Source organism: Oncorhynchus kisutch, linkage group LG24 (genome assembly GCF_002021735.2).
Source record: "Oncorhynchus kisutch isolate 150728-3 linkage group LG24, Okis_V2, whole genome shotgun sequence".
Taxonomy (NCBI): domain Eukaryota; kingdom Metazoa; phylum Chordata; class Actinopteri; order Salmoniformes; family Salmonidae; genus Oncorhynchus; species Oncorhynchus kisutch.
Window position 1 is genome coordinate 517,540 of NC_034197.2, and position 16,883 is coordinate 534,422.

General features: G+C 42.4%; 1 protein-coding gene across 4 annotated transcripts in view; it reads right to left on the bottom strand.

Moving 5' to 3' along the window:
* The window catches only part of LOC109883410 (ubiquitin conjugation factor E4 B-like), a 108,132-nt gene that overhangs the window by 26,427 nt on the left and 64,822 nt on the right, over positions 1-16,883 (bottom strand). For all 4 annotated transcript variants that reach the window (XM_031803638.1, XM_031803637.1, XM_031803640.1 and 1 more), the window contains 4 exons: positions 15,418-15,534; positions 13,946-14,044; positions 13,536-13,649; positions 13,047-13,245 (listed from right to left, as the gene is read on the bottom strand). In XM_031803638.1, coding sequence (XP_031659498.1) covers positions 13,047-13,245; positions 13,536-13,649; positions 13,946-14,044; positions 15,418-15,534 — 529 coding nt within the window. The remainder of the gene's footprint in view (positions 1-13,046; positions 13,246-13,535; positions 13,650-13,945; positions 14,045-15,417; positions 15,535-16,883) is intronic.

A 16,883-nucleotide genomic window follows, 5' to 3' on the forward strand; every position in this document is an offset into this window, starting at 1 on the left:
ACTAGTAGGATTGTATTGTCCTCCCTAGGCTCACTCATGTGCTCTTAAGAATGATCTGAATTGCTATGCAAGTATGGTAAATCTGAACTGTTAGTTATGGGCAATTTTAATATTGATTAGAGGACGTCAATGTCAGATACGATGAAAGATATTTGTTCTGCGCAAAACCTCCCTCAACTGATAACAGCCTACACGGCCAAATCCTAAAGATCCATTGAAATCTACCTTGATTTATCTTATTTTGACGAATACTCCAGATAAATGTTGCTAGTGGGTTTTTCCAGCTGGATTTTAGTGACCATTGCCCAGTTGTGTCAGAGATGTGAAAATGCATAAACCTAAGCCTCATGTCATCACTAAGAGGCATTTTAGTGAAAGCTTTTTTACATGATTTTTATTTTAGTGCATCTCAGCTATCACTGAACCTGACTTAGCTTAAAGCTGGTTAACAAAATGTCTTCAATACTATTGTAAATAATTACGCTCCCTTCAAAACTCAGAGTTAAAGGTAAATTGAATGCCTGGTTCATTCCTAAATGATCTGAAGTCATTCCTAAGAGGCCAGGACCACAGGCATAGGCCCAGATTGCTTCCTCAGTTGCCTAAAATATTTCCAATGTGTAAGACGGATCAAAAAGGCTCAATCTGATTATGTAACCACTCTTTCTGATCGTAAAGGGAACCTGGCTAAATTCTGAAAAACTGTCAAAACTCTAAAGGGTTGCACTTCATTCCCTCTGCCCCATCAAATGAATTCAGACTCGGGCCCCATTAGACAAAAATGCCATCATTGATAGAAGCGTCAGACCCTTCTATCGCAAAGAATGGGCAAAACGCTGATTCAGAAATTTTGCAGATTGACTTGGAAAATGGTAGTCAAGTTTTTGTATTTCGACACTTCACAGAAACATCTGCTATAGATACCAAGAAATCCACAGGGGCTGACTCATTTCGACACTTCACAGAAACATCTGCTATAGATACCAAGAAATCCACAGGGGCTGACTCATTTCAGCACTTCACAGAAACATCTGCTATAGATACCAAGAAATCCACAGGGGCTGACTCATTTCAGCACTTCACAGAAACATCTGCTATAGATACCAAGAAATCCACAGGGGCTGACTCATTTCAGCACTTCACAGAAACATCTGCTATAGATACCAAGAAATCCACAGGGGCTGACTCATTTCAGCACTTCACAGAAACATCTGCTATAGATACCAAGAAATCCACAGGGGCTGACTCATTTCAGCACTTCACAGAAACATCTGCTATAGATACCAAGAAATCCACAGGGGCTGACTCATTTCAGCACTTCACAGAAACATCTGCTATAGATACCAAGAAATCCACAGGGGCTGACTCATTTCAGCACTTCACAGAAACATCTGCTATAGATACCAAGAAATCCACAGGGGCTGACTCATTTCAGCACTTCACAGAAACATCTGCTATAGATACCAAGAAATCCACAGGGGCTGACTCATTTCAGCACTTCACAGAAACATCTGCTATAGATACCAAGAAATCCACAGGGGCTGACTCATTTCAGCACTTCACAGAAACATCTGCTATAGATACCAAGAAATCCACAGGGGCTGACTCATTTCAGCACTTCACAGAAACATCTGCTATAGATACCAAGAAATCCACAGGGGCTGACTCATTTCAGCACTTCACAGAAACATCTGCTAAAGATACCAAGAAATCCACAGGGGCTGACTCATTTCAGCACTTCACAGAAACATCTGCTATAGATACCAAGAAATCCACAGGGGCTGACTCATTTCAGCCAGGTCTGCTCAAGTGTGCTGCCCCCTTCATTGCTGGCTCAGTAACCCACATGTTAAATCTAACATGGTTATGGGGAAATATTCCTAAAGTATGGAACACAACTTATGTGCTGCCACTCCATAAGGGCGGGGTTAGTCGAGTTCTTGATGATTATCATCGCCGGGCTTCCATGTCAAGCTAAGATTCTCAAATCCTTGGTAAATAAGCAACTTCACTCCATCTGAGCCTGGTATTTTGAATATAAATCAATCTGGGTTTAGGCCAGGGCACAGCACTATCACAGCAACCACATGAGTTGTTGATGATATTGTCAATGCTTTAGAGGCTAAAATGAATTGTGCTGCCTTGTTTGTGAACCTGTCAACAGCATTTGATAACGTTGAGCATGTTATTTTTTTGAACAACTTATCCTCGATTGGCCTGGGCTTTGACACCTGCTCTTGGTTTCATGATCATCTAAGTGACAGACTTGCCTAGTTAAATAACTCAGGCCATTGTGATTGGCGGGGTTAAGTACATAAAGGTGTTCCGCAGCTGTGCAGGAAGCCCTTACTGATTGTTCATGGCACCCTTTGTTTTATCACAGGAAACAGTTGTATAACTCACTGTATTCTTACCAAAAGGTTGTCTGGACCTCTTTGAAGTCATGAAGGTCACATCATTACGCTCCTTTTGTTCACAAAACCTGCTCCAGAAGCTTCCGACTTGCTTAACTAACACTATTAAGATTTACAAACCCGTTCACAAGGTTGGTTAACTCTGAAGACACCAAAGGAGTCTTCAGACTTATATCAAATCGGCTTTCAGTTTTTCTACTCCATACGTTTGGAAAAACAGTACAAGAAGAGGCCTTAGTGTCCGTGGATTAGTTTAGAGAGTGGACAGAGGAATTGTTTTAGTTGATTGTGTATATTTATGTTTGTCTTTGGGCTATATTTTATTTGTCTTATATTGTATTACAACATGTTGTTCTATGAAATTGTATATGCAGGGCTCCCTTAAAAAAGACTCCCTGCTAAAATAAAATGTCAAAAAAAAAAAAGATTTGTGCAATAGCAAGAACTTCGCTACAGTAGCTAGCTAGAGGGAGTATTCAGCATTGAATGTGCAATCTGGCGTTGTTAGCATAAGTCATGACGTGCCCTGGGGGGAGGACCATAGCCCCCCCCCCCCCTCTCTGGAGGTGACAATCCCCACAGTGAAATGGTGAATTTCTACTAGACCAGCCAGAATCCAGCGCAAGCCGAGTATGGCAAAATGGTATGAACTATCGATCACCACATAAAAGTGATTAAATAATGGATGTCGCGGTTATCAGTCTGCAGCTGAGAACGTACGTGGCCTCGGACATAGACACTCCTCTAAGAAAGACCGGGTACTCCAACGTATCCACTCTAATCAACACTATGACCAGAAAGACTCAAAAGGACAATGGCGATCTCTACTGGGCAAACCAGACTTTTACATCATCGACGCATTTATCGAAGACCAATGTAGGACCTTGAGAAGCTATGATCACGTAAATATAAAATCTTATGATATATATATATAAATAAATATAAAGATATAAGTCTGAAGACTCCTTAGGTGTCTGCAGAGTTAACCAACCTTGTGAACGGGTTTGATAGCTTGGATATATAAGATTTTATATTTACGTGATCATAGCTTCAAGGTCCGATAGAGACCCATTACTTTGTCTCTCCTCCTCCCGCTCCTTCTTCAACCCCCCTTTGTGTAACCAGCTGTCATATCAGGTTAGTCCACTAGGCACTTTTCATGGCATGATTAGTAATCAATGTATAATCTATTCTGTAATTCTGTGTGATTTATTTAGGTAGTTAGTAAATAAATAATTACGCCAATTTGTGTATTGCTGATTCACAATGTACAGTCGTGGCCAAAAGTTTTGAGAATGACAAATATTAATGAAGTTGATGCAAAGAGTCAATATTTGTAGTGTTGGCACTTCTTTTTCAAGACCTCTGCAATCTGCCCTAGCATGCGGTCAATTAACTTCTGGGCCACATCTGACATCTGATGGCAGCCAAGACAACAATTGAACCGCTCTCCTTGAAGTTCTTGATGACCTGATAAATGGTTGATTTAGGTGGAATCTTACTGGCAGCAATATCCTTCACTGTGAAGCCCTTTTTGTGCAAAGCAATGATGACAGCACGTGTTTCCTTGTAGGTAAAAATGGTTATCAGAGGAAGAACAATGATTCCAAGCACCACTCTCCTTTTGAAGTTTTGTCTGTTATTCGAACTCAATCAGCATGAGAGTGATCTCCAGCCTTGTCCTCGTCAACACTCACACCTGTGTTTTCTCTAGGGTAGGGGGCAGCATTCGGAATTTTGGATGAAACGCATGCCCAAATTAAATGGCCTGCTACTCGGACCCAGAAGATAAGCTATGCATATAACTGGTAGATTTGGATAGAAAACACTCTAAAAGTGTCTGTGAGTATAACAGAACTGATTTGGCAGGCGAAAACCTGAGAAAAATCCATTCAGGAAGTAGCTTTTGTTTTGTTTTTGTAGTTTTCTATTCAATGCCATTACAGTATCCATTGATTTAGGACTCAATTTGCAGTTCCTATGCCTTCCACTAGATGTCAACAGTCTTTAGACATTGTTTCAGGCTTGTATTCCGATAAATGAGGGAGTAAGACTAGTCTGAATGAGTGGATCCTGCCGTGTCGCAGAGCTTTTTCATGCTCAATCCCGAGAGAGTGCATTTCTTGTTTACCATTTATATTGACAACGTTATTGTCCGGTTGAAATATTATAGATCATTTAGGCTAAAAACAACCTGAAGTTGAATATAAACATCGTTTGACATGTTGCTATGAACTTTACGGATACAATTTGGATTTTTTGCCTGCCTGTTTTGACTGCGTTTGAGCCTGTGGATAACTGAAGAAAACGCGCACTACAAAACAGAGGTTTTTGGATATAAAGAGACTTTTTAAATCGAACAAAAGGAACATTTATTGAGTAAATGAATATCTTCTGATTGCCATCATATGAAGATCATCAAAGGTAAGGGATTCATTTTCTCTATTTCTGAGTTTTGTAACGCTTCTGCTTGGCTGGTTACTGTTTGTAATAATTTGTCAACTGGGCTATGTTCTGGGCTAGGTATGATCTGGGCTAGGTATACTTTCGCCGAAAAGCATTTTCTAAATCTGACACCGTGGTTGGATTAACAGGAAGTTCATCTTTAATCCTATGTAAAAATATGTTTTGTTTTCTGAATTTTTATAATGAGCATTTCTGTATTTGAATTTGGCGCTCTGCAATCTCACTGGAAGTTGGCCAGATGGGACGCTAGCGTCCCACATACCCTAGAGAGGTTAACGAGAGAATCACTGACATGATGTCAGCTGGTCCTTTTGTGGCAGGGCTGAAATGCAGTGGAATTTTTTTTGGGGGGGGGATTCAGTTCACTTGCATGGCAAAGAGGGACTTTGCAATTAATTGCAATTCATCTGATCACTCTTCATAACATTCTGGAGTATATGCAAATTGCCATCATACAAACTGAGGCAACAGACTTTGTGAAAATGAATATTTGTGTCATTCAACACTTTTGGCCACAACTGTAGACTAGGGTTCGTGCAGATAGATCTTACGATGTTCAGATGACTGATAGAAGGTAAAGAATAATTAATGACCGATTGATAACTGAAATGTAACAGATCTTTAGATCTCTAAGAGTTCATTGGGAAGATGGAACTCCTTAACTTGTTATGGCTGCAATCCCGATATCGGGATAAGTGTCATCAACAACCGCTGAATAGCATAGCGCTACATTCAATAAATATTACTACAAATATTTATATTCATGAAATCAGTGCAATATAGGAAAACACAGTTTAGCCTTTTGTTAATCCACCAGTCGTGTCAGATTTTGAAATTGTGCTTTTCAGCGAAAGCAATCCAAGCGTTTGTAAGTTTATCGATCGCACGACAAAGCATTAAGTACACTTAGCATCAGGAAGCTCGGTCACGAAAATCAGAAAAGGAATCAAATTAATCGTTTACCTTTGATGATCTTCGGATGTTTTCACTCGCGAGACTCCCAGTTACACAACAAATATTCAGTTTGTTCCATAAAGATTATTTTTATATCCAAAATAACGCGACAAACAAACGGAGGTATGTTCAGAAATCCACATCAAAGAGTGGTCACGACAACGCAGATGAAAATTCCAAAAAGTTTCCATAATGTCCACAGAAACATGTCAAACATTTTTATCAATCCTCAGGTTGTTTTTAAAATATTTAATCAATAATATATCAACCGCAAATGTCCTTCACAGTAGGAGAGGGAAAAGCAATACCGATCCAAATTCTGTTGCGCGAGCAAAACTCATGTGACCACTTGACGCGATGTTATCGTTCTGGCTCATTTTTCAAAATAAAAGCCTGAAACTATGTCTGAAGACTGTTGACACCTTGAGGAAGCGATAGGAAAAGGAATCTGGTTCATATCCCTTTAAATCCAGCAAAGGGAGGCTATGGAACATGGACTTTTCAAAATAGAAGCCACTTCCTGTTTTGATTTTCCTCAGGGTTTTGCCTGCAATATCAGTTCTGTTATACTCACAGACAATATTTGGACAGTTTTGGAAACTTTAGAGTGTTTTCTATCCAATACTAATAATAATATGCATATATTAGCAACGGAGACTGGGGAGCAGGCCGTTTACAATGGGCACCTTTTCCACCTGCATTGCTTGCTGTTTGGGGTTTTAGGCTGGGTTTCTGTACAGCACTTTGAGATATCAGCTGATGTACGAAGGGCTATATAAATAAATTTGATTTGATTTGATTTGATTTGATCCAAGCTACTCAATACTGCCCCTGCAGCCATAAAAAGTAAAATAAACTTGTCCGTGGTGCCCCAGGTTGAGTTAATTGTTGCATTATTTTATTCAATCACGTAATCAAATAAACGTTAGGTAATCAATTTGATAAAATTGCATGCCGTCACATTAATTATAGTAAAGACACATCCCAGAATTAATTTCATATGGATTGATTTGAGACTGGTTCAGCCAGCAAGCAGACACCAGCTAGCTAACGTTTGCTACCTAATTTGCGTGCACATTTTGAATTTCATTAATACTGATTCTACCACTGCTAGATGTACAATTAGGTAGTGAAGACCTGCTCATGAAAAAAAACTTCAAATATTAGTTACAGGTTTAGTCTTAAGGTGAGATTAACTCAGACTTGAGGATGTAAGGGGTTCAGTGGACGATGTCATCTTGATTAGAAAATGTAAGGTTAAGACAGCATATTGTAACCAAAGTTCTTTTTAGCTATCCCATGAGTATTTGCAAGTTAGCGCGACAGACGTCTGCACAGATCTGTCTATCTGACATGAGACAATGACGCTTATTAGACTTGGTTAAGACAGATCTGTAACTCACATTCCTATGCGCATTTGGTTGGGTCATGAACAAAGCTACATATCAAGCCTTTAAAGATGCATTATTGCTTATTGCAGTTAACCACAGAAATACTTTGTTTTCTGTAAACAATAGGCCTATATGCTTTTGTTCATGTGTGGAGAGGTGTGCCCCTTTCCCACTTAGGAGACCTATGTTGACTCAAGAGAACCCCTAGAGGCAAACGTTCTGTATAGCCATTAGCAGTGTGCCTACAAATCTTCAGTGTTCCTATGCATAATCTGGCATTTGTTTTCTTGCAAATGCTTAGCTGTGCTTGATTGAGCTTACCTGGCACAACAGACCCAATTGAATAGTTCCAAACTTTCGGAACTCTGGGCCAACTCAATCCAATGCTAAAGCATTTAATTTGATTTTAATAATATGTTTATTATTTTACAATAAAAAGTCAAATAAAAAAGACAGCAATACTAACATTCATTGTACTGTTGAATGGGATGGCCAATTTAGAGGACAAAACAAAACTTAACTCACACATACACAAAGTAAAACTAAATCCTATTAGGTGGTACATGTATAAGAAGACAGCATCTAGTCATTACAAGCAGTGTAGTTAAGCCAAAAATAGATATTGAGTGGAGTACAGCACAGAGTAGCAGCAGATCGTCAACCCAGTTATGAAGCGGGACTAGACCATTTATCCAGTATCGGCTGCAATATTTTGTAAAACATTGAACTTCTATTGGAGGTATTGTATCGAATCTTTTCCATATGTATTACATTCCCTAAATCCCGTAACCACATTTCAAAAGGTGGGTACAGTCTCTAGTTTCCAAAATTGCAATATGAGCCTTTTGGCTAATAGAGTACAAAGAGAGACAGCTTTTCCTTCGTGGTTATTCCCATCAACTGTACCAAACAGAGCGGTCAATGGGTCTGGGGCTAGAACTCTATCAAAGGCTCTAGATAAATAATCAAAAATGAGAGCCCAGTAAACATGTAACTTAGGACATGTATAGAATAAGTGGGTCAACGTCCCCTCATCCTGCTTGCACCTCTCACACAGTGGTGAGGTGTCCGGGAATATTTTATGCAGTTTTACTTTTGAGGAATGTAACCTGTGTATGTATCACCTTAAACTGTACAAGGTTGTGTCTGGCATTCACTGAACTGTGGTTTATATTCCTGAGAGATTCTACCCAGTCCTCATCTGAGATTTCTGACCCAAGTTCTTGTTCCCAAGCCCTTTTAATGGTGTCTGTGGATACCTCTATGTGGGCCTGTAGCACATCATACAGTCTAGAGACCGACCCTTTTGAATGGGGTTTGACAAGGATCAAGCTTTCTAATGTTGGACTATTTGGCTTCATGCCATACTGTGGGATATGTGTCCTTACGAAATTCCTGATTTGGAGGTATCTGAAAAAATGTGTTGTTGGCATGTTGAACTTTCCCTGTAATTGTTGAAATGAAGCTAACTGACCATCTATGTATAGGTTACCAATTGTTGTGAGCCCCTTCTTCCTCCACTGTGAAAACACCACATCATCCAATGCGGGGTGGAAAGCATGATTCAGGCAAACCGGGCTGTCAATGTATACAGTGGGTATGTTAAGAAAATACCTAATCTGTTTCCAGATCCTAAGCGCATGACAAATGACTGGGTTAGAGTCATAAGTGGATTTTTTCACATATGATGGGCTATTAACAAGTGCAGGGAGTGAGGAACGTTGACAGGAGGCCTGCTCAATCAAAAGCCATGCAGGCATATCCTTCTGTCTCATCGCAGGTAAGCTTTCCCTCCAGAAAGACACAATGTTCAGATTAGCAGCCCAATAATAGAGTTTAAAGTGAGGAAGACCAAAGCCCCCCTCTATTTTGTACTTGCATAAATGCTTCTTTGAAATTCTGGCTGCCTTGTTATCCCATAAAAATGGAGTTACTATTGAATCCAGTTTCTTAAAATAGCTTTATGGTATGAAATTGGGTAGACATTGGAAGAGGTAAAGAAACCTGGGTAGGACAACCATTTTAATAGCGTTTATACGACCAACCAAGGAGATAGGCAGAGTTTTCCAAAAATCTATATTTTGTTTAAGCTGATATATTTTCATGTCCCAATTCGCTTTCAATAGCTGATCAAGGTCTCTTGTCACTACAATGCCAAGGCTTGTGAACTTGTCCATCACTGTTCTAAACGGGGTAGATTGCAGAAATTGCATATCCACAGGCCTTGATATTGGCATCAACTCACTTTTTTGCCAGTTTATCTTGTAGCCAGAGAAGGAGCCAAATGTGTTTATCAAGTTAAGTAAGGTTGGAATAGAAGTTTTAGGCTTGGACAAAAACAAAAGAACATCGTCTGCATATAGGGAAATTTTGTGCTCTGTGTCCTTTATTTTAACAGAAGCTATATCGGTACATGCCCGAATGCGAGTAGCAAGGGGTTCCATGGCTATAGCGAAGAGAGCACAGGCGAAATAGGGCACACCTGTCGGCACCCCTTGAACAAGCGGAATGACTGCGACATTTCTTAATTGGTTACCACGGACGCCATTGGGTGTGCATAAATAATTCTTATCCAATTAATAAATTCCTTTCTGAACCCGAAGTGCTCTAGAACCGACATCATATATTTCCACTCAATCCGTTCAAACGCCTTCTCTGCATCAAGAGCTATTACCACTGCCTCAACCTTCTCTGCATCAAGAGCTATTACCACTGCCTCAACCTTCTCTGCATCAAGAGCTATTACCACTGCCTCAACCTTCTCTGCATCAAGAGCTATTACCACTGCCTCAACCTTCTCTGCATCAAGAGCTATTACCACTGCCTCAACCTTCTCTGCATCAAGAGCTATTACCACTGCCTCAACCTTCTCTGCATCAAGAGCTATTACCACTGCCTCAACCTTCTCTGCATCAAGAGCTATTACCACTGCCTCAACTTTCTCTGCATCAAGAGCTATTACCACTGCCTCAACCTTCTCTGCATCAAGAGCTATTACCACGGCCTCAACCTTATGATCGTGATACGTTGAAAAGACGTCTCAGATTGTAGTGTATATGTTGGCCCGGGATAAAACCTGTCTGGTCAGGGTGTATGATGTCAGAAATATATGTTTTCAATCGGTTTGCCAATATCTTTGTCAACACCTTGTTTTCTATGGGGAGGGAGTAACGACACGGGGCGATAAGACGACATCTCCATGGAATCTCAATCTTTTTTCAAGATCAGTGCTATTGTAGCCTCATACAGTGTTTGCGGGAGTTTAGCATTTTCTTTGGATTGTTTAAACATTTGCAACATAAGTGGAGATAGACTGGCGCAGTACTTCTTATAGAATTCTATTACATATCCATCGGGCCCAGGGGCCTTGCTGTTTGGAAATTGTGCTATCGCTGTGTTAATTTCCTCTAAAGTTATCCCTGCATCAAGTGCAGAAGCTGCCCCCCTGTCTAGTTTAGGAAGTTCACATTCAGCGAGAAAGCGTTCCATAGTTTGTGGATCAGTAGCATCGCATTTTGATTGGTATAGCTCTGAGTAAAACTGCGCAAAGCATTTATTAATATCCTGCGGATCTTTTACTATTTTACCCTTCTTGTCTTTTATTTTGTGAATAGCTCTAGATGCCTGTACATGCCTTAGCTGTCTTGCTAATAATTTATGTGGTTTGTCACCCAGTTCAAAATAACTTTGTTGCGTTCTAGCAAGTAAAGAGCCCATCCGCTTCGAAAGGATGGTATTGTATTCATATTTTAACTTTGTGATCTTCTCAAGGACTGTATACGACTGTATACGAGGAATTTGTCCTAAAAACGTTCTCCTGTTCCCCTAACTCTCTTTCAATTTCTCTTAGCCTAGTATTGGCGCGTCCATAGGGGGAGTAGCAGTGGGGAATATGTCCATAGGGGGAGTAGCAGGGGGGGGTATGTCCATAGGGGGAGTAGCAGTGGGGAATATGTCCATAGGGGGAGTAGCAGTGGGGAATATGTCCATAGGGGGAGTAGCAGTGGGGAATATGTCCATAGGGGGAGTAGCAGTGGGGAATATGTCCATAGGGGGAGTAGCAGTGGGGAATATGTCCATAGGGGGAGTAGCAGTGGGGAATATGCCCATAGGGGTAGTAGCAGTGGGGAATATGTCCATAGGGGGAGTAGCAGTGGGGAATATGTCCATAGGGGGAGTTAGCAGTGGGGAATATGTCCATAGGGGGAGTAGCAGGGGGGAATGTCCATAGCGGGAGTAGCAGTGGGGAATATGTCCATAGGGGAGTAGCAGTGGGGAATATGTCCATAGGGGGAGTAGCAGTGGGGAATATGTCCATAGGGGGAGTAGCAGTGGGGAATATGTCCATAGGGGGAGTAGCAGTGGGGAATATGTCCATAGGGGGAGTAGCAGTGGGGAATATGTCCTTAGGGGGAGTAGCAGTGGGGAATATGCCCATAGGGGTAGTAGCAGTGGGGAATATGTCCATAGGGGGAGTAGCAGTGGGGAATATGTCCATAGGGGGAGTAGCAGTGGGGAATATGTCCATAGGGGGAGTTAGCAGTGGGGAATATGTCCATAGGGGGAGTAGCAGGGGGGAATGTCCATAGGGGGAGTAGCAGTGGGGAATATGTCCATAGGGGGAGTAGCAGTGGGGAATATGTCCATAGGGGGAGTAGCAGTGGGGAATATGTCCATAGGGCGAGTAGCAGTGGGGAATATGTCCATAGGGGGAGTAGCAGTGGGGAATATGTCTATAGGGAGAGTAGCAGGGGGAATATGTCCATAGGGGGAGTAGCAGGGCGAGGGTGGAGCAGGTATCCAACTATTCAGCAGCCTGATGATCTGAGGGTAGAAGCCATTGGACAGTCTCAGTTTTTGAAATGATGTTCCTGTACTGCCCGTGTCTAAATGATTGAAGCGAGGAGAACAAGGCATGGCTTGGGTGGCTGATGATCTTCTTGGCCTTTCTGCGACACCGGGTGTTGTCGGTGTCCTGTAAGCCAGGCAGTGTGGCTGCACTATCACCCTCTGGAAATCCTTGGTGGAGGTGTAGTTGCCGTATCAGGCTGTGATGCAGTCCGACAGTGTTCTCTCCATGGTGCTCCTGTAGAAGACCGTTTGGGCCTTCGGGGACAGGCCAAATTTCTTCAGCATCCTGAGGTTGAAGAGTCGCTGTCGTGCCTTCACTACGGTGTCCGTGTGGTCAGACCATTTCAGCTTCTCCGAGATGTGTACCCAGAGGAATTTGAAGTTATTGACCAACTCCACAGCAATCCCGTTGATGAGGATCAGTGTCGAGGAGGTAATGTTGCCTACCTTCACCACCTGGGGACGGCCTGTGAGGGAGTTCATGACCCAGTTGCATAGGGAGGAGTTCAGACCCAGGGCTGTGAGTTTTGTAATGAGCCTATAGGGCACTATGGTACTGAAGGCCGAGCTGTAGTCGATGAACTTACATATGTCCTCAGTGGAGACCATGTGTAGCCCACGTTGTCATCGGGGGCTCTCCTCAGCAGCTCAGGGTCATTGTGCTCAAATCTTGAGAAAAAGGTGTCCAGCTCGTCTGGTAGGTTGACGTTGGTGACCGTGACTCTCGTGTTTTATTTCTTGTGTGTTTTTGTTCTACCTTGTCATTTTTTGGTGCTACATTGATAACTACATTGTTGGGTTTGGAGCTGGCAAGAAAGGCATTTCACTGTACACTTGAAACATTATGACGACAATGGTGGTGTCCAACTAGATAGAACAGAAAAACGGAGCTGACAAATGGTTCCATTCTGATGCATAGGGGATCTATGACATCAGCGTATATATATATTATCTATGGGTGTCCACTCACGTATCTCGGCCAGCCAGGTCTTGAGCTCTTCCATGGTGGCCTTGAGCCGGGTCTCCTCACGGCTGACCTGCAGGCGGCAGAGGGGGTGGAAAATGTAGTACGGGTCTACCATCTCCAGCTTGATCTTCATGCTCAGCTGTTGCAGCACCGACAGGAAGTTAATCATGAAGCCGTCTGTGGACACCAGCTTGTCGTCTGTCTGCGAGAGTAGGGGAGGAGGTGGGAGGGGAAGATATTAAATATAATATGAAATAAAGAACTGCTCCGTCCCACTCCTTTCATATGTATTTGTATTTGTTTCCGATAGGACAGTGAAAGAATGACAGCGACGGTGGGGGGAAAGCAGTGTGTGCTGGAATAGCAGTGGGTCTCTTCAGACTTTCTGGCCAGACATTCTAGCTTGAAAGGGTCACATTAGAAATCCTCAATACAGATGTTCTATAGATTAAATTCAAATAGGCTAGGATCACTAAGCTGTAAGCCTTTTACCTGCATCTGGGCTTTCTTCACATTGCGGTTGACCAGAGCTGCCATGTAGTTGAGCGCTACCTCTCTTGTCTCTCCATTTAGTAGGATGTTGTGGAGAATTTTAAACAAGTCACCCTGACAAAGAAACATATACAAAAGTATTATGTCATGACAACTTGAAGGAAGTAAGTCACGATAGACCCGGGCAGAGCTCTAAGCTGACCTTTTTTAAGTAAAAGTAAATGTAGGCTCACAACCAAACTTAGGCGCAAAATGAAAAATATTTTGAGTTAATAAAGCTAGAATCCTGAATTGTTCTTGGCACACTGGTGCTCCTAAATAAAAATTCCAGGTCGCACAGCAAACTATTTAGCCGCATATGCAAGTAAAATGGTCGCACTGTACAGCCCTGCCAGGTGGTTGGGACTTACCCGGGCTGACTCCAGGTAGTGCTGCAGGGTTTGGCTACCCACACGAGTGTTCTCCATAGTGATGGCTGGGCCCGAGAAGTACTTGTCACCCACTTTGGTCTGAGTAGGAAAAGTATTTTTGTTACTGGTAAAAAATATAATGGCAACATAATTCTGGTAGCAATATGATAAAACTTGTCATGGTCATTTGTATATTTGTGAGCAATTTCTTTTTAAAGCATTTTGTGAAGTAAACTTATGCAATACAACAGGAACCACCAGAAAGATGTTAATCAGCAAAATTGGTAAATTCACTAAATTCCAATAGACAAGCAGTGCTGCTGGGCTACTTTCCTTTTCTTCTTTTGGCCACATTGCATGGAGTCAGAGAGCCTCGGGCTCGTGCGCGCGGTCATGAGTGTGTTAGCTCGCGTTCCATTGCTTTTCTACAGACAAAGGAATTGTCCGGTTTGAATATTAACCTCTTAATGAAGATTTATCATAAAAACATCCTAAAGATTGATTCTATACTTCGTTTGACATGTTTCTACGGACTGTAACGGAACTTTTTGTCCGACCTTTCCGCTGGACTTGCCCCCGCCTCGTGAGTTTCGATTTGTTTACTAAACGCGGGAACAACAAGGAGGTAGTTGGACATAAATAATTCACTTTATTGAACAAATCCAACATTTATGGTGGAATTGTGGAGTGCATTCTGATGAAGATCAAAAGTAAGTGAATATTTCAAATGCTATTTCTGACTAATGTTGACTACACAACATGGCAGATATTTCTTTGGCTGGTTTGGGCTCTGAACGCTGTACTCAGATTATTGCATGGTATGCTTTTCAGTAAAGTTTTTTTTTAATCTGACAGAGGTTGCATTAAGTAGAAGTTAATCTAAAAGTTCCATGTATAATAGTTGCATCTATTATCAATGTTTATTATGAGTATTTCTGTAAATTGATGTGGCTCTCTGCAAAATCACTGCATGTTTTGGAATTTCTGAACATAATAAGCCAATGTAAAGTTAGATTTTTGTATATAAATATGAACTTTACCGAACAAAACATACATGTATTGTGTAACATGAAGTCCTATGAGTGTCATCTGATGAAGATCATCAAAGGTTGGTGATACATTTTCTCTCTATTTGTGCTTTTTGTGACTCCTCTCTTTGCCTGGAAAAATGGCTGTGTTTTTCTGTGACTTGGTGGTGACCTAACAATCGTTTGTTGAGCTTTCGCTGTAAAGCCTTTTTGAAATCAGACACTGTGGCTGGATTAACGAGAATTATATCTTTAAAATGGTGCCTAATACTTGTATGTTTGAGAATTTTGATTTATGAGATTTCTGTTGTTTGAATTTGGCACCCAGCAATTTCAATGGCTGTTGGCGAGGGATTCCCGTTCCCAGACAGGTTAACCGTTAGAGTAGAAAACGCAATACTGACCCAGGATCAGCATCTAGGGGCAAGTTCACTGATTACTCACGTCATCCTCTGCAAAGACCGACAGGCTGAAGAATGCTCCCAGGAAGGACAGTCTCTGAACCTCTCGGCCCATCCCCGGGCCCAGGGACTTGGGACACCACAGGGGCAGAGATGTCATCTGGACAGGACACACACACACACGAGACAGGCACAAACTCAGCAAAAAAAGAAACTCACTTTTTCAGGACCCTGTCTTTCAAAGATAACTCGTAAAAATCCAAATAACTTAACAGATCTTCATTGTAAAGGGTTTTAACAGTGTTTCCCATGCTTGTTCAATGAACCATAAATAATTAATGAACATGCACCTGTGGAACGGTCGTTAAGACACTAACAGCTTACAGACGGTAGGCAATTAAGGTCACAGGTATAAAAACGTAGGACACTAGAGGCATTTCTACTGACTCTGAAAAACACCAAAAGAAAGATGCCCTGGGTCCCTGCTCATCTGTGTGAACATGCCTTAGGGATGCTGCAAGGAGGCATGAGGACTGCAGATGTGGCCAGGGCAATACATTTCAATGTCCATACAGCGAGACGCCTAAGACAGAGCTACAGGGAGACAGGACGGACAGCTGATCGTCCTCGAAGTGGCAGACCACGTTTAACAACACCTGCACAGGACCGGTACATCTGAACATCACACCTGCGGGACAGGTACAGGATGGCAGCAACTGCCCGATTTTCACCAGGAACGCACAATCCCTCCATCAGTGCTCAGACTGTCCGCAATAGGCTGAGAGCTTGTAGGCCTGTTGTAAGGCAGGTCCTCACCAGACATCACCAGCAACAACATCGCCTATGGGCACAAAAACCACCGTCGCTGGAAAAAAGTGCTCTTCACTGACGAGTCGCGATTTTGTCTTACCAGGGGTGATGGTTGGATTCGCGTTTATCGTAGAAGGAATGAGCGTTACACAGAGGCCTGTTCTCTGGAGCGGGATCGATTTGGAGGTGGAGGGTCCGTCATGGTCTGGGGCAGTGTGTCACAGCATCATCGGACTGAGCTTGTTGTCATTGCAGGCAATCTCAATGCTGTGGGTTACAGGGAAGACATCCTCCTCCCTCATGTGGTACTCTTCCTGCAGGCTCATCCTGACATGACCCTCCAGCATGACAATGCCACCAGCCAATACTGCTCGTTCTCTGCGTGATTTCCTGCAAGACAGGAATATCAGTGTTCTGCCATGGTCAGCGAAGAGCCCGGATCTCAATCCCATTGAGCACATCTGGGACCTGTTGGATCGGAGAGTGAGAGCTTGGGCCATTCCCCCAGAAATGTCCGGGAACTTGCAGGTGCCTTGGTGGAAGAGTGGGGTAACATCTCACAGCAAGAACTAGCAAATCTGGAGCAGTCTATGAGGAGGAGATGCACTGCAGTACTTAATGCAGCTGGTGGCCACACCAGATACTGACTGTTACTTTTGATTTTGACCCCCTTTGTTCAGGGGCACATTATTCCATTTC